At 30.6% G+C, this 24,532-nt stretch overlaps 4 protein-coding genes across 12 annotated transcripts in view; 3 read left to right on the top strand and 1 right to left on the bottom strand.

The window, feature by feature from the left end:
• Positions 1 to 86: 86 nt before the first annotated feature.
• ND-PDSW (NADH dehydrogenase (ubiquinone) PDSW subunit) lies at positions 87 to 1,075 on the top strand. The gene is made up of 4 exons (XM_034335882.2): positions 87 to 309; positions 402 to 537; positions 666 to 805; positions 937 to 1,075. Exons 1-4 carry the CDS (start codon positions 228 to 230, stop codon positions 1,053 to 1,055), a joined length of 477 nt encoding a protein of 158 aa, XP_034191773.1. The 5' UTR covers positions 87 to 227; the 3' UTR covers positions 1,056 to 1,075.
• Positions 986 to 24,532, bottom strand: part of Marf1 (meiosis regulator and mRNA stability factor 1-like protein) — a 31,640-nt gene continuing 8,093 nt past the window's right edge. The window contains exons 5-31 of one of the 3 annotated variants that reach the window (XR_013062395.1): positions 11,598 to 11,800; positions 11,417 to 11,518; positions 10,887 to 11,258; positions 10,668 to 10,811; positions 10,312 to 10,593; positions 10,047 to 10,213; positions 9,225 to 9,319; positions 8,912 to 9,107; positions 8,529 to 8,691; positions 8,243 to 8,441; positions 8,073 to 8,158; positions 7,876 to 8,007; positions 7,645 to 7,797; positions 7,159 to 7,557; positions 6,744 to 6,919; positions 6,496 to 6,668; positions 6,225 to 6,436; positions 6,006 to 6,156; positions 5,753 to 5,928; positions 5,296 to 5,679; positions 5,019 to 5,222; positions 4,671 to 4,941; positions 4,222 to 4,595; positions 4,043 to 4,135; positions 3,605 to 3,983; positions 3,270 to 3,523; positions 986 to 1,125 (exon numbers count right to left, since the gene is read on the bottom strand). Coding sequence is in view for 2 of the 3 variants with exons in the window: in XM_034335801.2 (XP_034191692.2) it covers positions 3,468 to 3,523; positions 3,605 to 3,983; positions 4,043 to 4,135; positions 4,222 to 4,595; positions 4,671 to 4,941; positions 5,019 to 5,222; positions 5,296 to 5,679; positions 5,753 to 5,928; positions 6,006 to 6,156; positions 6,225 to 6,436; positions 6,496 to 6,668; positions 6,744 to 6,919; positions 7,159 to 7,557; positions 7,645 to 7,797; positions 7,876 to 8,007; positions 8,073 to 8,158; positions 8,243 to 8,441; positions 8,529 to 8,691; positions 8,912 to 9,107; positions 9,225 to 9,319; positions 10,047 to 10,213; positions 10,312 to 10,593; positions 10,668 to 10,811; positions 10,887 to 11,219 (4,998 nt within the window). In the remaining variant the exon portion in view is untranslated. Of the gene's footprint in view, positions 1,126 to 2,267; positions 3,524 to 3,604; positions 3,984 to 4,042; positions 4,136 to 4,221; positions 4,596 to 4,670; positions 4,942 to 5,018; positions 5,223 to 5,295; positions 5,680 to 5,752; positions 5,929 to 6,005; positions 6,157 to 6,224; positions 6,437 to 6,495; positions 6,669 to 6,743; positions 6,920 to 7,158; positions 7,558 to 7,644; positions 7,798 to 7,875; positions 8,008 to 8,072; positions 8,159 to 8,242; positions 8,442 to 8,528; positions 8,692 to 8,911; positions 9,108 to 9,224; positions 9,320 to 10,046; positions 10,214 to 10,311; positions 10,594 to 10,667; positions 10,812 to 10,886; positions 11,259 to 11,416; positions 11,519 to 11,597; positions 11,801 to 12,090; positions 12,225 to 24,532 lie in introns of those variants that run through there. The other 2 variants (XM_034335801.2, XM_034335799.2) reach the window with 2 other exon arrangements.
• Positions 12,159 to 14,599, top strand: LOC117609481 (dolichyldiphosphatase 1). 2 transcript variants are annotated; one of them, XM_034335879.2, is made up of 6 exons: positions 12,249 to 12,293; positions 12,413 to 12,505; positions 12,635 to 12,735; positions 12,802 to 12,980; positions 13,054 to 13,281; positions 13,351 to 14,599. In XM_034335879.2, exons 2-6 carry the CDS (start codon positions 12,451 to 12,453, stop codon positions 13,478 to 13,480), a joined length of 693 nt encoding a protein of 230 aa, XP_034191770.2. In that variant the 5' UTR covers positions 12,249 to 12,293; positions 12,413 to 12,450; the 3' UTR covers positions 13,481 to 14,599. The 2 variants fall into 2 exon arrangements, with proteins under 2 accessions (XP_034191769.1, XP_034191770.2); XM_034335878.2 differs by lacking the exon at positions 12,413 to 12,505 and having other exon boundaries at positions 12,159 to 12,293.
• l(1)G0196 (inositol hexakisphosphate and diphosphoinositol-pentakisphosphate kinase) overlaps positions 14,693 to 24,532 on the top strand; it is a 15,419-nt gene continuing 5,579 nt past the window's right edge. Inside the window, exons 1-24 of one of the 6 annotated variants that reach the window (XM_076689165.1) lie at positions 14,693 to 14,839; positions 15,273 to 15,369; positions 15,745 to 15,852; positions 17,505 to 17,705; positions 17,770 to 17,910; positions 17,969 to 18,059; positions 18,126 to 18,280; positions 18,349 to 18,641; positions 18,714 to 18,908; positions 18,979 to 19,065; positions 19,130 to 19,318; positions 19,387 to 19,472; positions 19,533 to 19,670; positions 20,056 to 20,085; positions 20,818 to 21,052; positions 21,126 to 21,334; positions 21,398 to 21,624; positions 21,696 to 21,832; positions 21,895 to 22,009; positions 22,091 to 22,330; positions 22,407 to 22,523; positions 22,607 to 22,764; positions 22,831 to 22,979; positions 23,261 to 23,308. In XM_076689165.1, the coding sequence (XP_076545280.1) occupies positions 15,337 to 15,369; positions 15,745 to 15,852; positions 17,505 to 17,705; positions 17,770 to 17,910; positions 17,969 to 18,059; positions 18,126 to 18,280; positions 18,349 to 18,641; positions 18,714 to 18,908; positions 18,979 to 19,065; positions 19,130 to 19,318; positions 19,387 to 19,472; positions 19,533 to 19,670; positions 20,056 to 20,085; positions 20,818 to 21,052; positions 21,126 to 21,334; positions 21,398 to 21,624; positions 21,696 to 21,832; positions 21,895 to 22,009; positions 22,091 to 22,330; positions 22,407 to 22,523; positions 22,607 to 22,764; positions 22,831 to 22,979; positions 23,261 to 23,308 (3,382 nt within the window). In that variant the 5' untranslated portion in view covers positions 14,693 to 14,839; positions 15,273 to 15,336. Of the gene's footprint in view, positions 14,840 to 15,272; positions 15,370 to 15,744; positions 15,853 to 16,586; positions 16,861 to 17,504; positions 17,706 to 17,769; positions 17,911 to 17,968; positions 18,060 to 18,125; positions 18,281 to 18,348; positions 18,642 to 18,713; positions 18,909 to 18,978; positions 19,066 to 19,129; positions 19,319 to 19,386; positions 19,473 to 19,532; positions 19,671 to 20,055; positions 20,086 to 20,817; positions 21,053 to 21,125; positions 21,335 to 21,397; positions 21,625 to 21,695; positions 21,833 to 21,894; positions 22,010 to 22,090; positions 22,331 to 22,406; positions 22,524 to 22,606; positions 22,765 to 22,830; positions 22,980 to 23,260; positions 23,309 to 24,532 lie in introns of those variants that run through there. The other 5 variants (XM_034335793.2, XM_034335788.2, XM_034335787.2 and 2 more) reach the window with 5 other exon arrangements.

Raw genomic sequence — 24,532 nt, 5'->3', positions numbered from 1 at the left:
TATAATACTTAATTGCAATTACGTATTTATTTAAAATTTATAATACTCACATAATTCATATATGTTCCATTAACCAATACTGAATTGACTATAAGAAAAATGGTGTAGTTTTTTTAGAGTTCTTATTCCGTGGTCCTTGAACTGGGGATTCTGTAATTTCAAATAGGTTGTTAATGAATTAAATAACTCCTGTTCCCTAATTGTGTTCGGTGTATTGACTATAAAATATGGAACCCGAATCAAATGTGATAGCCCGCCTTTTAAAAACGTTGACATATGTACTGGATACGCCAATCGACTATTTCCGAGGTATTATCTAATCGAGCATTTGGTTATGTTACCATCGCATTAAATGTAAAAAGAAATAATTGTTAACAACATATATTTTCAATTGTTGACAGAAACAATTGTCGTACCGAATCAAAAGAAGTATCCATGGTATCATCAAAAATTTCGTCGTGTTCCAACAATCGACGAATGTTATGAACTCGACATAGTTTGTTTGCAAGAAGCAAATTCTCAATTTCAACGTGATAAGTGAGTCTTTCTTTAATCATAAATTCTTGTATGAAATATTTTATTAATTACATACATTTAATGTTTTTTTTCACGATGCTTCTCTCTTGTAATATCATATTTCTTTTGTTACATTTTACTCTTGTCAGAATGGTGGAAGATGAAATACTTAGTATATTAAGAAACCGCTATGAACATTGTTGTTGGGTACACGGTGAAGATTCGGAGAAACTTTGTAGTGATTTATATAAAACATATGATGATGCTGCCAAGAACTGGTTTATAAAATGTATGAGTTTACAGAGTTCATTAAATTACTATTTAACATATTGCATGTTACATAATTTATTCAGTATTAAATAAGAATATGATTGTAGCATTATACAACTCACTTAACTGTAATGTTTTGTTAAAAAACAGATGGTGATCTTGGTATAAAGTTGGATGCACGTAGTGCATTTATGAAACAAAAGCATCGTATGATTTGGGAACGAAGACACGGTCCTGTTGGTAGCGGTATGAATGATAAGTATGTATAGACTGTTAACTGATGTGAAACATACATCTCAGTTTGTTATAAAGCTGTGTTTGCATCATTGTATAGATATTCTGTAAAACATAAAATAAATTAATTTATCAAATTGGAAATGGTATATCATTAATTTTTTGTAACAACTAATACATAATTAATATTAAATATTCATGATAAAACATTTATTTTCCATGTTTCTCAACTGGCTTATTTTTATTGATTCCTTATTTTAACAGTATATAAAAACATTTATTGTACATGTATTGTAACAAATTATTTTATTAAATATACCTGTTCAGAATATTCCATTGATTACTTATATTTTACAATTTTGTTTGTTTTTGTTATTACAATAAAATTTTTTTATAAAATTGTTACAATATTTTATTTTGGTATTTCTTGCATAAAGACCAATTTAATTTCCTATTAGTCAAAATGCTATTATACATTATACATATATATATATATATAGATAAAGTTTGCCATACATTATGAGTACCTCTAACTAAGATTGAATTCATAGAATAAAAATCTTTCAAAAAATTAGTATGACTAATAGAAAATCTAAACTGGAAAATTCGTGAAGTTTAAAAAGCAAATTAAAAAAATGATCATTTCTTTCATATAAATATAAAATACAATAGAATTCATTCCTATGTAATAAATATAGTAACATATAAACATAGTTACTTCATTCCAGTTAAATAAATTAATACAAAATTGAATTTAGGAAGCCTAAAACCCTAAAATACTAATATATGATTGTCGTTTAATGAATCACGTAAATTTAATACAAACAGATCAATTCATCATTATACTTTTATATTTTTGGCGATGTATCAAGCAATGTACCGAACCTAGAGTATTTATTTACTGTGGCAACTATTGTGCACAAATCTAGCGATTCATATCTAATATTTCTGATCCAGGCTCCCTCGCGTTTGCGAAATTCTACGCATATATTATTTCCGATAAAACGCTTTTTTAAAAATAAAGTAAAACATGAGATCATTTACACATTATTCAAAAAGATTCACTTGCATCGTGCATTACATCTACTAATCGCATATTTTCTTTTTTAAATAATCAATGCCATTATGAATAAATAATAGCTTTTTTTTTCTAATCTTTCTCAGCTGATACTGAAAACAGAAAACATTCTAATAAAATAGTATCATTACTAAAAGTAACATTAGATGCTACAATCTGATTGATACAATTGTTTTTTTTTTTTGCATTCTTCTGGCTGTCTGACACTCGATAAAACATTTAATTATTTGTCACGTTTTAACAATCCTTTTCAGCGAATTAATCTCAATAAAAAATTTCATTTTATAACATCATACGGTTCTTCCATTTTTGCGATTTTGAGCTAATTAATAGTGACTATTATATTTAAGTTCAATAAACATTTCCTTAGTTAAAAGTATTTTCATGTATACAACAAAATAGGATAACACTTCAAAATATCATACACAATCATTCACAATATAATTAAAAAATCATGTATACCGTAAAAACGAACAGACAGTAATGAATGAAAATCTCAAACGCGAATGGGAAAAATAATTGTACAAATAAAAATACATAGTAAATGAATACACAATAAAAAGAATGAATTACATTCAATTCTGCAACTGTTAATAACGTGATTGTTGAGATAAATAATTTAATGATCTTCATTTTCTGAATACAATTCTCTGATAATAATTTACAATAGGGTTGAGCCAATAAAGTTTCAATTGACACGTATTTTGTTATGTAACATTAAGTATGAATAATAAACGAAACTTTATTTTCAAAATATCATATGGTTTCATGGATAATTTTGTTGAAGTTATATTTTCAGTACAATGAAGAAATAAATAAGACTTATTGAATGACTCTGACCCAATCCTACGACACGTGTACAATTATTACCCATTTATAATTTTATTTTCGTGTATTATTACATATCATTTGCACTTTCTCTATTCTATATCACAGTATGAAAAATGCTACATGAATTTGATACATAATACAATCAGTGTATATCACTCGGTATAAACGCCGCACACTTATTTATACTTTTCAAACCAGAAATCATAATCACTTAGTATATAGATATTTATATATATGTATATTTTCATACTTCTTGAAAATAAATTCTGTTCTTTTTATTCTGTATGTATCAAATCGATATTACTACCGTATATTTTAAATATAAATGAGGGGTACCTACCATCATTCGGGGAATGGTGTATAGGTATTGTCCCGCAGTGTGACAGCCTACCGAGATGTTATAAATTCCTCCTCTTTTTTTTCTTTTTTTTTTAATTAATCACATTAACACACTACATGACGTTTTCGATGTCAGTTTCTTCGCTTCTGTAGCGTACCTGGTGCGTTTGTACACTTTTTTCGTATCTGACTTTATCATTCACGACTCGATAGGTCGATTAAACTGAGCAGCTAAACGACGTTTACTCGTAAATACTGTAAAAATTATGTTTTCTCCTTTTAGCCATTGCAAATACAAACAATAATGAGTTACCGTAATGCACATGTATTACTTACACTGCTTTATAGAAGTACTGTATTTTTCCTTATCGTTATCATCTTCCACGTTACTGCTATCGTTTCCATTACTTTTGACACTCGCTTCTTCCGTTGAATTATTGACAGTATTTTCTAACTTATTCATCGAAGTTTCATCGGTTGTAACGTTTCCCGATGATACACCTTTTTTAGGAGTTAAGGATAACGAAGGAAGTGGCAACTCAGAAGGATGAGGAGCAACGACTAAATTAAATTTGGACGAATAGTAGGGTGAAGTACGTGGGTTTAAAGGATTTGCTGCAGCAGGTAATAAGTTCCTTGTTGGTGATAATAAATTAGATGCGCTATCACTAGACACGAGTTGATTCCAGGAAGGAGGTAATGTAATAGGAGGAACCTATCGATATAAAAAATAATGAAATCATAAATTCAACTGATAAGGCTGATAATATTTACCTGCACATTGGTAGTATGTTCATCCTGTGAATATGTAAACTTTGTTGGAGTCATCCAAACAGATGAATCCCATTGATTTTTGTTCAAGTTTCCCTATAATTTGTATATAATTCATGAATTATATATTTAAAGGAAAAGGATATACGCGTGTAACACGAATGTTCTGTTTTAAAAAATACCTCAGGTGGAGAATCTGGTTTAGGAGGTGGAGGTGGAAAACCACGCGATGTAATTGATGTCTGCATCAAGTTTTTAAGAAAACTTTCGCTTCCATTTTCCTGTAATGACCAACTGACTAACTGATTCTCTGAAGCTGACGATTTCCATGATCTCTCCGATTCCTTCACCCACAAATTATTCTCATCTGTCTCTTTCCAAGAATTCTGATTTTCGCCTGTTTGTCCTGTCCACTTTGCACGCTTTTCTGTTGCAACCGAATTATTTAAAGTGTTGACACGAGAAGACGAATCGCTTTCAAATGATTCGTTACTAGAATCCGTATCACGATACGACGATGCTGATGTATAGGTTGGTGGTAATGATATACCAGCAGCTGTTTATGAAATAAATTTAAACGTTTGTAACTTGATTAATATTTAACATAATTACACGTGTATCATTTACATACCGGCTATTTTTTTGTTCAGATATATGATACTTTTCTTTCGCCGTGACAGTTTTATCGTTACTGTACAAGGTAGAGCTTGCAGAAGTGAGAAAATTGTTGGAAAACCGTAGTCTGCTGGTTTACAGACACAACCAACAGTAGATAAATACGCAGTTTCAAACTGTGAAAATTTCAATGTTCCACCATAATTCATCATTACACGATATAAATTACAAGCGAATGAATGTAATGGAGTAAGTTGGATAAATTCTTCGTCATTCATCGTTGTAAACTGAAATTGTATTCACGTAGAGTTTAAAAGAATTTTTTGCTAAAAAACATATCTACTCAAATGAAATTGTAACTTACTTGAACTACATCAGACAAGTTTTGTTGCAATTCCTCTATGTTGCACGATTTTAAGTAATGCTGAATATATAATTGCTGAAACTCCTTGACTGACATCTTATATTGGGGTTTATCCATCAACATCCGACGACACTGTAGAGTCAATTGTTGCAGATGAGATTTATCTACCATTACAATTGCCGGTCCGGTCGTCAAATACATAATCTAAGTAATTGATCAATTTATAAATATATTATTTCGATGTGAAGATAAATTTATAATTTGTTCACCTTAATACCTTTACGGTACTTCCAAGTTTTGGCATTAGTTGCATTACAGAGGAACATCCGAACGATTCTGGTTTCAATGCATAACCAAATTGTCTTAGGAAATGTTGCGCGATGTTTGAAATGCTAAGGCAACCTTTTGATCGCGTAACTAACTTTGATATCTGTTCAGAAAGCACACGAAGACCTTCTTTCTCTGTTAAAGAAATTTGTCTTTCACCAGAATTATCGTCTTCTATTTTCACCACATCTGGTATAGCTTCAAATAGTTCGATTAATTTAGTGAAACCATAATCTGATACACGACACTGATGACCAAAATGATGATGATATGATGGCACAAATTTATTGAACTGCATCCTACATTGAGGCGCGTGTCGCAATAATTCTACAACCTGAGTGAAAATGATTACACTTTTGTTATAATGAGCCTGACCTTAGAATATTTTTAATGCACTTATATTTTACCTCTACAGCAAATTGTTTCGTTCGCTCAATTTCTTCCGCAGTTTGTTCCCGTTTAGGAATTGCTATCATTTTATCTCCACCGTTGACCGTAGTAACCACAACAGTATTTTCTGATACCTCGCTAAGAATATCTTCCATCTCGCATACACCATAATCCACGATATCCCATGGTTTAGCTGTATAAAATATTTTCATGTTTTTATATTCATAATATTTACATTATCATTATTTGACAAAATTTAAAAAGCCTTACCTATTACTCTGGAATAAACACTTGGAAATTCTGAAAGCACTACTTGTTTACTGGCTTTAGACTTTAAAACTCTTAGCAGATCAGACGTAAAACGACGTACTTGTGCACGATGAGATAATGTTACCACGCGATTGTTTCCTTCGCCCATTACCTAAAATGAACAGTTTAAACATGGTAAATGATTTTCAACAAGTTGAAGTTTCTTTCCCTTTCACTTACTTGTACTGTATGAGTAAGAGCTTCTAATAAATCGATAAGTTTAGTGAATCCATAATCAGCCACTCTACATTGTCTTCCAAAATGATGATGGTACGCAGGTATAAATCGATTAAATGGCAATTGGCAATGTGGAGCAGTTTTTAAAAGATCGACTAATTCACGGCTAAAAAGTGATAATTGATTTGCAAGCGGAGGACTCACGCATTTTGTTTCTGAAAAGAGGAATGGTGTATAATTAATTAATTACTTGTGGCTGAAGAATGTTACTTACCTTCGTGGTTGTTATCGTGACTTTTATTTCCCGTCCAAATAAGATATTTTACACTACCAATACCTTGTTTCAATTCAACGCACGATAAACAAGATACTAAGTGTTCTAAAGGTACTCCATTTTCACAGACTTCTAATTTCTCTTTAAATTCGGCCTCGTAACAATTTGGCAAACTGAAATTATTCATCGCAAATTATTAAATGAATAAACACAATGGAACTTTATATGAAAATATTTATAATATATACCTAGGTAATGGTAAACTTCCATTGTGCGTGATAAGTAACTGATGTATACGTGGATCAAGAAGTTTTAATGAAATTTTTACATTCGGAAGTGACGCTACTTTCTGCTCAGCCCATCCTTTATCCGACCACGGTTTTAACGTATGAATAGTACAATATGGGAGCTCTACTTGCTCCTCCTAATAATTAAATACATAACTTATATTTTGTATGAAATTAATATATATAAATATATATGATTTGCTATATTAACATATTTGTTTCAGAATATTTTTATCGCTTAGGGTCATCGTCACAAATTCTCAACAGTAAAAGGAATAACGACTCTACTTTTACTGGAAAAACTCGAACTCGGCTTGATATACATCATTATAAATTTTTATGGTATTTATGCAACGAATTAATAGATTTAAAATACCTGAGTTGTAGTATTGAAACATGGCGATGGAGTGTTCCTGTGATCCGGATTAAGGGATACCATTCTACCACCAGGATCTTCCGTCACGATACAAACATCTTTCATCTTATACAATTCGGAGACGCTGATGGAAATCATGAAACGGCTCTCGTACATTTCCCGGAATTTGAAAAGAGGAAGTTTATGGCCGGGTACTTCTTGCAGTAACATTACGATCTGTGCTCGCACAACCTGAGGACTTGCTCTGCCACTATGAGCATACGCTATCAAAATACGTTTATATCCTACTTTACGCCGATGTAATTGAGAAATTGCATACTGCGCGTCTGATAATGAAGGTACTTTCACGCTTGCTGCAAAGTTACCATCCGATTGTGTGAACATAGAAACATTTAACACCTAAAAAGAAGAAGAAAAAAAAAAAGAATCAATAAGTTGAGAATTATTTACATTTATAATAATATAACTATGTGAACAAGTATTTACCATCACGTGTTCCAAGAAAATAGAGGCAAGCATGTGTCTCATTTTCTTTGGATTAATACTTTGGTCTAAATTAGTTACTTGCAATTCTATAGGCGTACACGTTTCGTTGCTCATCGAAGAGCCATTATGATTGTTTATCGGGTTGAAAAATTTCTAACAGATTAAAAGACAAAGTGCGAGATTATTATAAAATTTCAAAAGTAATGAAAGATTTAAAAGAAATGACTATACCTCAACTTCATCATTTTCTGTATCACCTAGATGGTAAGGTGAAGTATGACTGTTTTGCTGGTTTCCTGTTTGTACTGTATTTTCATAAGGTGAAGGCGTTCTAGAACTTCGCATAGATACAGAGTGTTGATTCTTAAACAAAAATTACATAATACGTATTAAAACGAATTTAAATATTTTTGTGTTTAGTAATTTACCTGTCCATTCCACTGTTGGCGTTCTCGTGGTTGTATATCACACATTGGAGATGGACTGCGACGTTTAAAATTTGATTGAGAATGAACTATGGAGTAAAGAAAAAAAGGAACAAATCACTATTAAGATCTTATAATAATCAAAACACCTAATAGGATATTAATTTATGTACCAGTTCCATTGAAATTTACTGAAGTATTTAATGGAGGGTGTTGTCTTGATCCAACCCATTCAGAGGGTTGAACAAAGGACGTGTGCGTTCCTCTGATACGTCTTAAATTCTCTGGAGTTCGAGATGTATTACTCGCTACTCCATTATCCCGAACCTGCGGGATATGAATTCTTCTACTAAGTACTTTCGTTTTCTCCACCTTGAAATTCATGAATTAATTCATGAAACAATAATGATACACAACATTCTCATATTCTATAAAATTGATTTTCATAAAATTACATACTTTATACTGCTCTTCCCACATATGACTAAATTGTTGAGAACCAGAGACTTGCCAAAGCAGTGGAGATTGGACCCTTGATAGTTCATTATAATTTCTATTAAAACTTACATTACTATTATTCGAATATGGTCTCCCAACATAGACAGGTGGTGGTTGGAGCATTCTGTAAGAGAGGAACGGGGAGAAATGTTAAATTATCAAAAATTTATAACAACTGCTGCTATTTTTGATAGATATTAAATCAGATAAGATCAAAGCTTCTTTAGTCTCATTGCCCGAATCATGCAAGGACAATGTCTACTCGCGACTCCAAGGCTCTTTCCCGAATTTTCATCATGTGTAACTACTATTTATGCACGTGGAATTAGAAGGTTTGAAATTACCCCCGTGGCACTGAAACTGGAGCACAATGGGCACTCCATCCGGAATATGTTCCAATAACCGGCGATGATGACTGATAATGTGGAATATGAAGGGTCCTTCCGCCCGTTATCGAAGTGCCTGCACTATACATTTGTTTAGGAGAACTAGTAACAATTTCTGAATCGCTTACAGTACTGTTTCTCCCTGTAGAATATCCTAGAATTATAAAGGTACACCATCACGTTATTGTTCCTATTATGACTGCTCCAATTAAAAAAAAAAAAAAGAAGAAGAAGAAGAAGAAAACAACAAACAATACATGTAACAGAATACCTTGAATTTTATGAAAATTACTTCTTTTCTCCTTTTGAAATTTTACACAAATTTTCGAACCAAGGACAATTTCTCCATCCATACGCTTCTGAGCCCTACAAAAAAAAAGTTCATATTGTTATTAAGCAAAGTTGCCTACCGTAATTACAATGGGCCAAAGATACTCTGATCTATAAATGACCTTGAAGATTTCAATACATTTATGGTACAAATTGAAACGTCGGTTAATTTTTCAAAAAACCTTTATGGATCTTATTAAACACATATGGTTTGTTAAATTCTTATTTCCTCTAATTGAAACAACTGTTGCTAAATGTATGTATTCTTCAACTTACCTTACATGTAAATAAAATCATTAGATTGTGTCAGCATTATAATACGAATAAATAAAAACGATAAATAATAACAATATATTGAAGATAATAACTTTTTAACATTAATTTCTACTGCACACATACACGAAATACGTTATACGAATCAAAATTCTGAGTTCCTTACAGTGCCACTATGTTCGTTACATTGCTGTTCACTGTTTGAATTTTACCCTATTTATGTACTTATCCCTACTACTTTTTTTTTACTAATGGTAAATAGACCAACAGATTATTTCTAACTAGGAATATCTTATTGGTTACAAAGAGCGGGCCATTCGAATATGGAAGTCTTTGTATTATTGCTTATTTCTATACTATAATGATGCTAGAGTGAATATTTTAGTGTCATAATGAAATACTTCTATTTAAATATATAACTATTATAATTTGTACATTTCACAGGCACAAAACAACATTCATAGAATCAGGAATCAATGTATACACAGACCTGATTGCAAAGATTTTTGAAGTGAAGCGCACAGTTGCAGTATTTGATTGAATTTCTATTACTCGGCCGCCACAATTTTCGGACAATTGTTTGAGTCGACGTTTAATTGATATAACATTTTGATCTTCAGGAAGGTTACTAACTAGAAGGTCATAATGTGCAGCAACCTGAAAATAACATGAGTTTTATTTAATATTTATAGAAAATAGGATAAGAAACTTACAATATCTGTGAAAAAAATTTAGATATTAACGAATCGGTTCACCTTTACAGTTCTGGACGGCAGTGATTCCATAAGTTCTAAAAAGTCATAATGCTCATTAGCGCATACTATTAATGCTTCAGACGTGTTCTTCATATGTAAAAGTATCACATGAATTTTCTTTCTATAACGCAAGTCGCTAAGATCAGCAGCAAAATTAATATCGCCAGATATTAAAATTACAGCTGCTGGACTTCCATGAATGTCAGCAAATCTCCTAATAGATTGTTTAAGCTTCTCATCAGCAGCATTTTTGCATCTTTTAGCAACATGTATTAGATTGACCTAAGATAATTTATACACTGAATATATTATAGAGAAAAATAAAATCAAATATTGCATATCCTTAAAAAGTTTACCTGAGCATCATTCAATTCTTTTACAACCTGACTATTCTCTTTACAAACATCACAAACCACAATAAATTCTGCTTCCCTATAACCACTAAAAAATTTTTCCCTAATTACTTGCGTTGCAGCTATGGCAGACCTTCCTTTTGGAACCTGCAATGATTTACATCTTTGATACAAATCCTGAAATAACACTCTCAACGAATAGAGTTTTATTTAAATACAAACATGACAATTTTCTATGTCCCAGAATACTCCAATAGGAGGGAGATAATTTGGCATGGTTGACAAATTAACTGGCATGTCATGATGCGAAAAGGAACAGTCATATTTATAATGACTAAGCATCGGGGAACTGATAGATGCTTTATTTTCATCTCTGAGGCTATTACTATCATTATTAAAACTACACAATGGTTCGGATGTGCTACTTTTAATATCAGTTTTTGATGGAGTCTTTGTCGCAGACAACAACTGTAACAACCTCTTGTTTAGACCATCAATTTCATCATCATCATTTGCACAAAGTGCATGATAATTTGTACTATCCTGGTCTGCCATGTGTTTTATAAGATGTCATATAACATTCCAATGTAAAAGCTACAAACAAAATAATACAGAATTAACAATAACAAAAAATAAGAAAAGATTTATTGTAAAACTTATGAAGTCAACATTATGTTTTATAAAAAAGATACAAAAATGATGCAACATTAATAATGTGTAATGAAATATATAGAAAATTGTATGTACATTACCTAAAATATTAACCCATTATACAGTAAAAAATTTTTGTCGGGTGCACAAGCACACAAGACTTCGTCAAATGTAAGATAAACGTAAGTAGTTTTTAAGAAGTTCTGGAAAATATATAAAACGGTAAAGAAATGTAACGGAAACAAAACGTAAATTATATCACATCACAACCAAAATTCATACCACAAACAGGAAGCAAACACCGAATAAAACAGCACGCAACTATCCGATTTGCTACCTCTCCCGCTTCTTGCGCAGTACGAAACGTGTATAAACGTGTTATGCACTATTTGCAAATAGTGACTTCTCTTTTTTAAATCACTATACAATGCAACAAGATATAACATTTATTAATGCGATTAAAACGTACTTTTATACACTATATACTGTAACAGAAAAAAATACATATCAAATATTAACAATAACAAAATATATCAATTAAAAAAAAAAAAAATATTTTTAACAGAAAAATGATCCATCATATATAGTTTTAGTGTTACTAACATTAGTGTATTGACAGACTTGCCTATAAAGTATAAAATGAGACTAATCATAAGTTTAAAAAAAAAAATTAAATGATAAGAAGTGTGATTGGTCAAATGGATAATTACTAGAAAGAATCAAGGAAAAACATTTTTTGTCAAATCTTGTTAAACTATATATACAATGATATTACTGTCAAGCTTCTACCACTATTCCTTGGATTCCATGATTGTTGCTGCGCGGTGAGTTGTCCGAGTTATGGTCACTTCAAAAATTTCGGTAACATGGCATCGTTAGACGACGAATTATTTCATCAAGTTAAATCACGTCTCATAGATGCTGTCGAAAAACCAGAATGGGTTCCTTTATCTCTTACTTTAGTCGAATATCCCCAAGGCAAGTATTTTTGAATTTTCCAACAAAATTTCAGTTAATCTTCTTATTTTTATTCCTTTCACTTTTTGTAATGTAATTATACACATATTTTATATAAAAGCTTTGTTTTCTCTTGTTAGACACGCTTTAATAAATATTTCTCATCTATTGGAAGTTTATGCGCATACTTGTGAGACTGAAGATAAAGAATACTACAATATTTATATTGCATTGTATGCGTAAATAATTGAAAAATATGGAAATTTTGTAATTTTCTTATCCCTGGATATTTATATATGATTTTAAGACAATGTTTTTATGGTGTTTCTGTTTGAATTTTTCTAAATATTCTTCTTTTTCAGGTGATGTTTTTGGAAAATTATTAGCTTTAATAAGCTTGATACCTTTTGCTATCATAGCTGGTTTTATAACTTTGATTCTCTTTAGAAGAGATTTACATACAGTAAGTATAAATTTGAAGAACATTAAAACTGTGTAAAACACTCCTTTCATTTTTTTATTTTTTCAGATTGTATTTTTTAGCGGAGTTATAATTAATGAATTTATAAATTTTATATTGAAACATACAATATGCGAAGCAAGACCTATGAGAAGAGACAGCATCTATGTTGAATATGGTATGCCATCGATGCATGCACAGTTTATGTGGTTCTTTGCTGCATACATAACACTTTTTATATGCATCAGGTAATTTGCTGTTACTTCAATGATAGATTTATACCATGCTATGTTTACTAAATTTCTCAACATTTAATTTCAGGTTACATTATAACAATAATAGCAGTATTTCAGAAAGATTTTGGAGAATTACTATTATAGCTGGTTGTATAATTATTGCTATTCTAGTGACATACAGTAGGGTTTACTTATTATATCATTCAATTTCTCAAGTTTTATGCGGCGCATTCGTAGGAATTATATTGGGAATAGTATGGTTTATAGTTACACATGTAGTTCTTACACCAATGTTTCCTATCGTTGTTTCATGGTATGTTGTACGTTTCGTATTATCTGTATTTAGATGTTACATCAGTTATATTGAATATTGTATTTTCAGGCGGATATCAGAGTATCTACTATTACGCGATACAACGTTAATTCCTAATATTCTTTGGTTCGAGTATACAAATATTCGTACAGAGGCACGAGCACGTTCAAGGAAACTCGTATCGATGAAATCGCAATGACGGTTAATGTCTGGCCAGTGGGCTGATAGTAAATAGAATGAAAAAGTTAAACAGAAGAAACTGATATCATTCCTTCAGCCAGATGAAACTTAAAAATTCATAATTCGTTTGGCTCAAAGAAATGACTATAAATAGTCAGTGGCAAAAAACTGATGATGTTGATAATATTTACGTGCATAAGATATTAGTACAAATTTTGCATACGAATTTTCATATTCGCACTGTTAAAACATGCGCGTTTTAACAACTAACTTTTATAACTTTGCATAAATTATAATCCACATTTAACGAGTAACTTCACTATCTTGTTGATTTTATAATTATCTTGTAGATATTGTCTGTAAAGACAAATTCAAGAACTAGAGTTAATTTAAAGAACAAATCTAGTGCAATAACATAATAAAATATGATATTGATTACCGTCGTTAGATAATAATAGTTTATACATCAAAATTAAGTTAAACGACTTTATTACAATCGACTATCGGGTTTAAACATAAATGTTAGTAAAACAAAATTTCCACTTCATTTATACACAAGGTCGTTAAATTTTTGAATATATTTTTCTTATCTTTTTTATACATTATGTGTACTATAGTTCCAAACATTTTTATGAAATGTCACTTTATTATACGCACAACTGCTGTTCCAAATTTTTTCTTTATCTTTTAAAGTTCCAACTTTTGTATATAATTCCTTTTTTACCACTGTGTATTTAAACAATTATCATTAGAATTTGTGTATTTATCCCGATATTTAAGAATTAGGAAGGAAATGACATAAATAGTGATTAGTAAGCGACTTAAATGAATTTACAAATGTTTAAATTAAATGGTTTAAAAGTTCAGAAAATGATTTTCACTGGATTATTGATTTTTGAATAAAGTCATTTTTTAAAGAAGAATGTATTTGATACGTCAATATTTTTTTATAACTAATGCACAAGTGTAAAAGTACCATTATTATGTTGCTCAATTAAATCCCATTATACAATTATACAAAATTTTCCATGAAAAAAAGGCAAAAAATAAACTGATAATTAATACGAAATTATTGTAATGTAAATATGCAATAACGTTTTATAAATGATATTTAAAATAAAGTCAATGCACAATTCAAGATTTTCATTTGTTATTTATATCAACCCTTATATCTTTAATAAATTCTTACTTATAACAGTTTCAAATTTTTTCAACCATACGAGCGATCGAGACTCAAGTTCGACTTTCACAAGATGTCTGAGCTTGGAGAGCACTGATAAAAATTTTAAAATCGATCAAAGATTAAACATTGTTTATTAATTTCTTATTGTTATTCTCTGAGTTGTAATTTAACACTCACTTGAAGTTTATAACATTGGTGAGTTTAATCAGAGTTACGGCATAATTAAAAAGATAAAAATTAAATTGTAATTGTACATTTGAATCTTCAGTAAAGAAAGTTGAAATGTATTCAAGGATGTTTAATTATTGTTTAAAATGTTAAATGATTCAATCTTACTTCTGTCACATATTAAATTCGAATTTGTAGAAGAAATATAGAATCAATCATCAAGGTTACCTTTTTCAGTTACATTTTTATTAGCGCAAGTGACGAACGTATGTAAACTCAATAAATTAATACAAGTTAACACAATCACTTTATAATGTATGCTAACATTTGTAATAGTTATACTTATTCAAAGAATAATTGTATCAGTTGGTATTTAGATATAACTAATGTACTAACAAATGTAATGTCTTGTCTTTTTATAAGTTTAATATTAAAAAATCAATATGTTTAATTATTGCAGAATTTAGTGTATTTTCTAAATCAAAGTTGGAGAAGTTTTTTTCCTCAATGAAACCTGTTCTGACATGTCTTACACTGAATTGGAACATGGTTATCAGGTAAATAGAAATAATACTCAGTTTCAAGAAACACTTTAAAACACTTTTGAATTAAAGGATTAATTGATAATAAGTATTTTTAGCAACTGATTTCACACCTATATATATAAGTTGTTTTATTTCTATGTGAAGTATGTTCATTTAAAATAAATTAATTTAAAAAAAAACCAATATATAATATTTATTCTTAAAGAGACATTAATTAATATTCAATAAACTGTGAGTTACTTTAGATAGTACTATGATAATTGTAGAGAATAGATAATTAGTAATCTTTGTGATCAATCTTAGGCAATCAAATCATTATATGATTCACTTCAATTGTGCTTGAAATATGTATGTAGATATCTTAAATAGATAACAATTAATCAACAGGGTCTACGGAGTGCCAGTCGCCCAATTTTCTATGTAGGAGATATAAATACTGTACAACCAACCCTTGTGGGTCCTGCTACTTCTTCTATATATCGTTCATCAAAAAGAGTAAGTTTACTTTATTGCTTGCAATAAAAATCTTGTTGATTTTACTAATTTCTATTTTTTTTTTTGAAGCTAATAAATAATTTTATCAACAATAAGACAAAATTTAATTGTTTTTTAAAGCACACTTTACTGAAAAAGTTATTATACTAACTTTATAGATTTTGTTTTATTCTTGCATTTAGTATATCAACACAAACTGTACAGAATTATGTTCTATGTTTTGCCAAAGGTAGATATGTATGTACAAAAATATATTGTTTTTATAGTTTAAAAAAAGCTTGTATTGATTTTTATATTTATTGTATTCATATTTTATCATATGGTAAATATATACATGTAACAGTATATGTAATTCATTTAATTTCTGTATTTTAAAAAAATGTTCACTGATTGTGCGTTATTCATTTTGCATTAATAAACATATTGTGCAAAGGTTAGAAAATCAGTTTATTAACAACATGCACATTCTTGTCTTGTGCTTAATTCTATGAAATTGAAAAATCATGTTTGTTATTATTTATAAAGTATGTTCAATTCGCATAAATTATTTGATAATTATCATAAATACACATAAACTATATATTAATTACATGTATTTAGTTTGCATCATGCATATGTAATTGCATCAATATGTTTATATTTATGTTGCTTGAAATCTTAGATAAAATTATGTCTGTTAACTACCTTATATTAAAGATCTATGTTTCACTATTAAGTGTAATAATATTTTCATCGATGTTTAATTAATAATATTTAATTAACTACCTAAAACTGATTGAATGACTCATGAAAAAATACTGCTTTAGTATATAGTAGGCTAAAAATAAAGTGGTATGAAACCTTCATTAGATGCATTCTGCATCTTTCTGTATACTTGCATGTACATTGTTTAAATTTCAAAGTTCAACAAAATTAATGGAAATTTCAAATTGTTCATCATCTACAACTGTTCCTGATGTTTACATCTTTGATTGTGATAACGAAGCAGAACCATATTGGCAAATTATGGTAGTGTTTTCAAACTTATTTCTTAATTATTTTATATTAATTTGCTTTGAGTGTATACTTTAACAAAATTTATAGTAGGCATGTGGTATGTCGTATTATTGAATAAATATATCAAATTAAAAATTTATTATAAGAAATCATGTTTAAAATAAATACTTAATAATTTAAGTAAAATTATAAGGTGATAGATCATCAGATATTTCAATGAATATCTGTGAAAATTACATTTTCATCATTCCATTTATGTTTCTCTTTTTATGTAGGCAAATATTATATGTGATTGAACTTTAACATTTATACCTAATTGCATGGAAAATAAAGACTGTAATAAGTAGTAGAATGAATAATCAAACAAGATTACATGACAATTACTGTCAAAACATTTCTAACAATTCTGGCTTTTTATCCTGTCTAAACACATACTGGGTGAGCACTATTTAACACAATTAACAACTACAATATTTTTCTATCTTGGAACTTTAATGTTTTTCTTTTTTTTTTTTTTTTTCTAATTAAACTACACCCTTTTTTATCTAGGATTAAAGTATTAGATGCTGAAATAATAGCATCGAAAAATTAAAATGGTACAATCTGTCTATGGATAAAAAGATAGTAATATTTCACTAATTGGATTTCTTATTTAGGCCGAACTGTCGGACGGGTGCAGTAATGATGATGGATGCATGGGTGGAAGTGATCTGGAAGGAGAAGGGAAGCAAGTTTTGGTTGGAGTCTGTGCGATGGCAAAAAAGTCTCAAAGTAAACCCATGAAGGAGATTTTAACTAGATTAGAAGAATTCGAATACATTAAAATAGTAGTATTCCCTGAGGAAGTAATTTTAAAGGTACAAATAGTAAAATCTAGAGAAACCATTGAATTTTTATTATTTAATGGAAATCTAATTACAGGAATCAGTAGAAGATTGGCCGGTCGTTGATTGTTTAATAAGCTTTCATAGCAAGGGATTTCCTCTTGATAAAGCCATAAGTTATGCTAATCTTAGAAATCCTTTTATTATTAATAATCTACCGATGCAGTATGATATTCAGGTAAGAGATAAATGACAAATATCGATAAACGTTATTATATGAATAATATATTTTACAGGACCGTAGAAGAGTCTATGCTATCTTAGAAAGTGAAGGAATTGAAATTCCAAGATATGCTGTTCTGGATAGAGATTCTTCTGATCCTAAACGTATGTTATTAAATATATGAATATTTTCCTATTCCTCTATCCTAATAACCCATAAATCATTTTTAGATCATGAATTGGTGGAATCAGAAGATCATGTTGAAGTTAATGGTGTCACATTTAACAAACCATTTGTGGAAAAACCGGTATCTGCAGAGGATCATAACATTTATATTTATTATCCTACATCTGCAGGTGGAGGTAGTCAAAGATTATTCAGAAAGGTCAGCAATCAAGTGAATAAGGATTAATTATTTTTAATTAGAGTAACAGTTATTATTTTCATTTGCAGATTGGAAGTCGTAGCAGTGTATATTCACCAGAATCTCGAGTCCGTAAAACTGGTTCCTATATTTACGAGGATTTTATGCCAACCGATGGTACAGATGTCAAGGTCTACACCGTTGGTCCGGATTACGCTCATGCCGAGGCTCGAAAGAGCCCAGCTTTGGATGGTAAAGTTGAAAGGGATTCAGAGGGAAAAGAAATTCGTTACCCGGTTATATTAAGTAATGCTGAGAAATTGATCAGTAGAAAAGTGTGTCTGGCTTTTAAACAAACGGTTTGCGGTTTTGATTTACTTAGGTATGTAAAGTAATTTCACCATTCGTATCATAAAAAAAATAAATAATTGATTTGACACGAATATTGTTTCAGGGCAAATGGTCAGTCGTTTGTATGTGATGTTAATGGATTTAGTTTTGTAAAGAATTCGAATAAATATTACGACGATTGTGCAAAAATTTTGGGAAATATGATTTTGAGAGAATTGGCGCCAACTTTGCACATACCATGGAGTGTCCCCTTTCAATTAGACGATCCACCTATTGTACCTACCACATTTGGGAAAATGTAATTCACTATTCATTTCCTTTCTATTTTAAACATTACAGTTCTTATATTAATTTTTAATGTATTATAGGATGGAACTACGTTGCGTTGTTGCTGTTATAAGGCACGGTGATAGAACACCGAAACAAAAAATGAAAGTAGAAGTTCGTCATCCAAAGTAAGTATATCTTCTAAAATGAAATAGAGATTGACTAACAACACCACGTTTCACTTTCAAACAGATTCTTTGAAATATTTGCAAAATACGATGGCTACAAACACGGTCATATTAAATTGAAACGACCTAAACAATTACAAGAAATACTGGATACTGCACGTAGTTTGTTAGCAGAGATACAACACCGGGCTGCAGGGCCAGAATTAGAAGAGAAACAGGGAAAATTGGAACAGTTAAAAAGTGTGTTAGAAATGTAAGCATTGTACTTGTGGTATACGATTTTCTCCTGCAGAATTAGATTCAGGTGAATTTATATTACAGGTACGGTCACTTCTCGGGTATTAATCGTAAAGTACAGATGAAATATCAACCAAGGGGACGACCGAGAGGAAGTTCGTCGGATGATGGTATGAAGAAGAACGATATATTGAATAATATTAAGAAATTGAATATTTAATTTTCACTAGATCGACTCGGAGAACCGTCGCTCGTTTTAATTTTGAAATGGGGCGGAGAATTAACACCAGCTGGCCGTATTCAAGCCGAAGAATTAGGAAGAATATTTCGCTGCATGTACCCTGGAGGTCAAGGTAGACACCTTAGTGGTTCGTATCTTATGTTCATACGCTTCTCATGCTCATTATTAAGTTTATACTTTTTAATATATTTCATATGTTGGCTGAACTTCGGCTGGATTTGTGATTTATCTGAATTACTCGATTGAACGTACGTGTAATATAAATTACTGCTAATATCTTGCAGAGTACATGCATATATACTTATTTGATAATAATTTATCAAATAGAATTAATATGTAAGCGTTAGGCATTTGATTTAACAAAGTTTGTTATTTTATTAGTTAAGGGTGCAAACGAATTAATCCAAAATTTTCAATTAAATTATTAAATAATTTCGTTTTGGTTAAAGGATAAACATCTTATTTCTTCACGAAAATGTTTGATCCATAGATAATTTGGAATATTATTTCAGAGGAAGACTCAGAGATGTTACCAAACCACGGTAACTTTTTATTCTGAATCAATGCTTATTTGTAGTTGTTCGTAGAATTGTGTTACAATGCATAGAAATAGTAAGTTCAATGTAATAACGTGAGTAATAAGTTCTTCTATTACACAGGTATTACTGTTTACAGATTGAACTGATAATACTATGCTTTGAAAGTGTCAAGCATTTACAGTAAAATGCTGTTTCTATGCTAGTTCAATGTGTATTCTACTTTATGGCAATGAAATGCTTCACAGTTGAAAGCTAGTTGCTTTTATATATTTTGTAGTCTTCAGTGTTTATCTCTCTTTTTGTTAAATAGATTTGTTAGTTACATTTCACCATTCAGTATTCACCTCTGTATTATACATGTACACAGATGCAGTGCAAATTTATAACATGTTTTATGTTCTTATAAACAGCTTCAAGTATTTCCTTGATATTAAACGATATTAATAAAAAAATCATTGTTTTATATGTAAATATGACAATTCATTATTCAAACTGAACATTAACATATTCTAACACTTTACCAAAAAGATCACATGTATGATTAATTAAATTTGTCCTCTGTAAACTAATGTACGATCAACGATTTTTATAATTATCTATCATGATCTTTTTACCAAAGCATAGGTCATCGAATGAATCATATTTATACTGTCTGTTTGTTGAAACCGAGAAATATGTATATATTGTGCTTCTGTTGCATTGTTTTGCCCTTCTGAAATATTTCTTTACATGTAGGTGATTATGCCGGTGCTCAAGGTTTGGGATTACTTCGACTTCACTCAACGTTTCGTCATGATCTGAAGATTTATGCGAGCGACGAAGGAAGGGTTCAAATGACCGCCGCAGCATTTGCAAAAGGGTTACTTGCGCTAGAGGGTGAATTGACCCCTATTCTAGTGCAGATGGTGAAGAGCGCTAACACTAATGGTTTACTAGACAATGACTGTGATAGTAGCAAATATCAGAACATGTATGTAAGATATATTCTTATGCAGATATTATTAAGCTTTCGGTAAATGACAATACTAATTTTGTTTTCATAGGGTAAAAACGCGGCTACACGAGTTATTACAACAGGACAGAGAGTTTACACGCGAAGATAGGGAACAAATAAACCCTGGAAACGCGCTAAGCATTAACGCAGCGATGGATTTCGTTAAGAACCCTGTACGATGTTGTCAACATGTACATACGTTAATTCAAAAATTAATGGATATTGTTCGCATTAAAAAAGATGATCCGAAAACTAAAGGTACGTACTTATACGCAAGTGTATCTTGTATCAAGATACTTATATTAAAAGAAATCTATTTAGATGCAATTCTTTATCACGGTGAAACGTGGGAATTGATGGGTCGTCGATGGGGGAAGATCGAAAAGGATTTCTGTACTAAAAACAAGAGATTCGATATATCAAAGATCCCGGATATATATGATTGCATAAAATATGATTTGCAACATAACAATCACACCCTGCAATTCGAACATGCAGAAGAACTCTACATTTATTCTAAATACCTGGCAGATATTGTTATACCACAGGTTAACATTTTGATCATTCATGCCTATAATAATATTCCTTACATTTTTTAAAACATATATTAATCTTGTAGGAATATGGATTAACGGTGCAAGAAAAATTAACCATAGGACAAGGTATTTGCACTCCTCTTTTAAAGAAGATAAGAGCAGATTTGCAAAGAAATATTGAAGAATCTGGCGAAGAAACAGTTAACAGACTTAATCCAAGGTAAAACATATCTTGTATTATATTTTAACCTTTCTTACGTATATCATTGAATCGAATTTTAGATATTCCCATGGTGTCTCGAGTCCTGGTCGTCATGTCCGCACGAGGCTTTATTTCACAAGCGAAAGTCACGTGCATTCTTTGTTAACAGTTTTACGTTACGGTGGTTTACTCGACGTACGTGATAATCATTGTATTCGTTCTTGAAAATTATTTTCTTCGTTTTCTTTATTATATGATAGTATATCGATCTCACAGGTGATAAAAGACGAGCAGTGGCGTCGAGCCATGGAGTACGTTAGCATGGTTTCTGAATTAAACTACATGTCACAAATTGTAGTTATGTTGTACGAAGATCCAACTAAGGATCCCAGTAGTGAAGAACGTTTCCACGTGGAATTGCATTTCAGTCCAGGTGTAAATTGTTGTGTACAGAAGAATTTACCACCAGGACCAGGTTTCAGGCCTCATTCACGTAACGAAAGCAGTCATAATGTTGTAAGTAAAGCTTATTTTCTAATAATTAAACATTTCTGAAGATAGACTACAAGTACACAAATTTATATTCTCTTAGGGTGAGAGTGGCGGATCTGCTCAAGATACTATTTCACAATGTAGTACTCGAATAGAAGAAGAAGACGTAGAACTGGGAATTTTGGAAGATGATTTCATTAGCCTACCATTACAATCTGTACATATAATTTTAACGATACCAGTTGCCATTTCATACATCAATACACAGGTGTATATATGTATATATTTTTTATGATTTAGGATACAACTCCACCATTGATGGAAACTGATGTTGCGGATTCAACCATGGACAGTCCAACGACCAGCAGAGCTGTTGATATGATGGATCTAGATCCTAATATGATGGACGAGCCATTTGATAGTGGCTTCTTGCAGAGTTCTGCACCAATTCCAATAAGGTATATTTAGTCAATTTTGTTCAGCATATAATTTAATAGCTGCTTTAACTAATTACCATCTTCCAGTGCCAGAACTGTGGCTGGCCATGAAGCCGCAAGACTTGGTAGCCAGTTAGCAGCCAGTCAACGTCAACGACGTGATGCAGAAAGAAGTACAATGGTTGAACCACGTGCCCGTAGTTACGATCACCAAAGACAAGACAAATCAGAGAAGGGTAATTTCACCTACTATTCCTACTGTTTCTTTTACACGATGGGTAATGTACATTTTATAATTGCAATAATCAATAGAAGCTAATGTATTTGGTTATGCATGACATTTACACTCTCAACTTTTCAAATTAAGACCACGAAAAGTACTCTTTCATTCAGCGACACTAACTTAACTGCTAAGAAAGAAAAATAGTATAAATGTTATACTGATTTTTTGGGAATCTATGGTTAAGGATAATAGAGTATATCAGAAAGCTTGGTGTTTTTTCGTGTCTTTTTATAGCTGCGGACAAGCTGCAGTATCAGAGCTTGGACGCGGTCAACAAAGAAGGTATGTCATTTCGAGTTCCTGTTACAATTTTAACAGGACATAATGCATTGTCTTATTTTAGTCGATGATCGTCGCAGGATATCCATAAAGTTTCAGCGTTTTATATCAATTATATGAGAAAAAAAAAAAAAAAACACAAAGGAATTTATAAAAAATTGTTTAGATTATCAAACATTAATCTTCGCTTTTGCGATAATAATTTCTAGTAGTAGACTGCTATAATTTGCATTTTTTACTTCTTCCATAAAGAATATAGCACCCTGCTATTTTCATTAGTACCGCAATATTTTTTTAAAAAGCATTTTCTCATAGCAAACTTGTTCCCAGTAAATGTATACACGAGATCTTTGTAGATGTTCTTTAGCATCACACGTAATCCTCGTTGTTGTACTATTTTTTTTTTTTTTTTACATATTATAAATATCATTTTTCTTTGTATTATGTTGAGTTTTGTGTGTAACATGGTACGAAATTCATTTCTTTGGTTTTAAATATGATAATGTTACTATGGAATTAGCATATAAATATCTCTTGATAGTTTAAAGAATAGAGATCACCTGATTAAAGTGTATTATACGAATGAAAGCTTAGTAACAGAACTAATTAAAAAGTGGACGCAAAACGATATTAGGAGAACTCAGTTGAAATAACTCTTTGCTCAGCGATAGTTGTGCGCGTGGAAGCCAACTAATTTATATTGGCGACTGTTTGGATTACACAATGGCATTAAACATGCAGTGTAATTCATTCAGCCGTGCTCCTTGTTCCTTTATTCCTAAATTCACTGTTCCATTGAGATTCGCAGTTACATTAGTGCTTAGTTATTTTCTAACATTGTATCAGCTTTTTCTTCATTATATAGGTACTTGTTATTTGTACGTGGAGTTTATTATTACATACTATTCATACTTTTCATTTTATATTTATTCGATTCATGATTACTTTACTTATGTGTAGCTACTACATGAAATATATTTTATTTTTTTTTCTTTCTTTTTTTTTTTCTTTAACATAATAATTTTTGTGATCATTCATTTTTGTTTCCATATCATACAGATATATCACTTTAACGTTTTATTGCTGTTAGAAACTTCAAGCACAAACGAAACTCAGTCTCCATACATCAATTCTATGATGGCAATCAAAAATATCGAAAATATGTTTAATTATCAAATTCGATGAGTTTAGGGTTTTTGATTAACATCATAGGTAAACATCATAATA

Source organism: Osmia lignaria, chromosome 7 (genome assembly GCF_051020975.1).
Source record: "Osmia lignaria lignaria isolate PbOS001 chromosome 7, iyOsmLign1, whole genome shotgun sequence".
Taxonomy (NCBI): domain Eukaryota; kingdom Metazoa; phylum Arthropoda; class Insecta; order Hymenoptera; family Megachilidae; genus Osmia; species Osmia lignaria.
Note: the sequence above shows the minus strand (reverse complement) of the source record. Positions and strands in the feature narration are given on the sequence as shown.